The 1125-nt window shown below is 36.8% G+C and overlaps 1 protein-coding gene across 1 annotated transcript in view; it reads left to right on the top strand.

Annotated features, from left to right (window-relative positions):
• Nucleotides 1-1125, top strand: part of LOC119594094 (endosome/lysosome-associated apoptosis and autophagy regulator family member 2-like) — a 20119-nt gene that overhangs the window by 16986 nt on the left and 2008 nt on the right. The window contains exons 14-16 of the mRNA XM_037943149.1: nt 312-453; nt 589-809; nt 923-1108. Of these exons, the coding sequence (XP_037799077.1) occupies nt 312-453; nt 589-809; nt 923-1108 (549 nt within the window). The remainder of the gene's footprint in view (nt 1-311; nt 454-588; nt 810-922; nt 1109-1125) is intronic.

Below are 1125 nucleotides of genomic sequence, written 5' to 3'. Positions count from 1 at the left end.
TCCATTCCTTGCTTTCTAATGCACTTACATAAAGAAATGTTTTTTGATGTAATATGTATTTTTAAAATGAATGCTAGCATTTTCAGTTTGGGTGCATGTCCTTAACAGTGAAATAGTTTTTTAAAGATCTGAATATTTACACTTGCTTCGATATATCAAGCATTGTTATAATTATAGATATTGATCATATGAAATTCTTTAGAATGTGTGCAGGCTGCAATGTAAAGATTTTTTTTCTTTAGATGCTTAAATGAATATACTGTACTTGATGTACCTAAACAGAATCTCATGCACAAAAAATCTTTTCCCAGTGCACGGGCAGTGATGGGCAGTACGCTTTTTACATCCTCAGGGACTAAGTTCTACCACATGTTTAATATTTCTCTTTGTGGAAATACCAGTGTAGTATGTACAAATAATGTCACATACAACATGGAGGGTGAAGTTTCAACAGTAAGTCCTGGTTTGTTACAGAAACTGTTATATAAACAAAATTTTAGATGTTTTTTTGTTCTCCAGGTTTTCTATTGATTTTGCTGTGAAGGATTATATGATATTTCCTCTTACCATAGATGATGTACATTACAGGTAGTGTCACGTGTTTGCCGATCCACCATAGTGCCAGGAGTGGAAGGAATGTCTGGTCTTTTTAGAGTTGGAGCTATTGCAACGCAGTCGGTTTCTCTTGGAGATCACCTTGTTGGAGTCACAACCAGCCCGTCATACTTGAACATTAGTGTGATCAAAGAATTTGTTCAGCCAAATCGTACAAACAGAAGGGATTTGCATTTTTATTACTCAACACCAATGTAAGTGCCATGAAACTGTATGACTTTTTTTCTTTTAATTCCTGACTATTCTGAAACAGGTAGTTACCATATTGAGATTATAACTAACATGAAATTTCATCTCCCTCCTTAAGGTCTACTCGAGCATGTCCTGATGGCAGGAGCACAACAATAACTCTTCGATGTGATCCAGATCAGCCTGGAGATGGGAAGGTGACTTTGCCACAACAGTGTCCAGATGGCACCTGTGATGGATGTAACTTCCACTTCTTGTGGTCGTCAGCATTTGGCTGCCCTGAGTGTTCTGAGAGTGAACTCATGTAAGTTTAAACTTTAT

The sequence above is a fragment of the Penaeus monodon genome, chromosome 33, assembly GCF_015228065.2.
Source record: "Penaeus monodon isolate SGIC_2016 chromosome 33, NSTDA_Pmon_1, whole genome shotgun sequence".
In the NCBI taxonomy this organism is placed as follows: domain Eukaryota; kingdom Metazoa; phylum Arthropoda; class Malacostraca; order Decapoda; family Penaeidae; genus Penaeus; species Penaeus monodon.
Note: the sequence above shows the minus strand (reverse complement) of the source record. Positions and strands in the feature narration are given on the sequence as shown.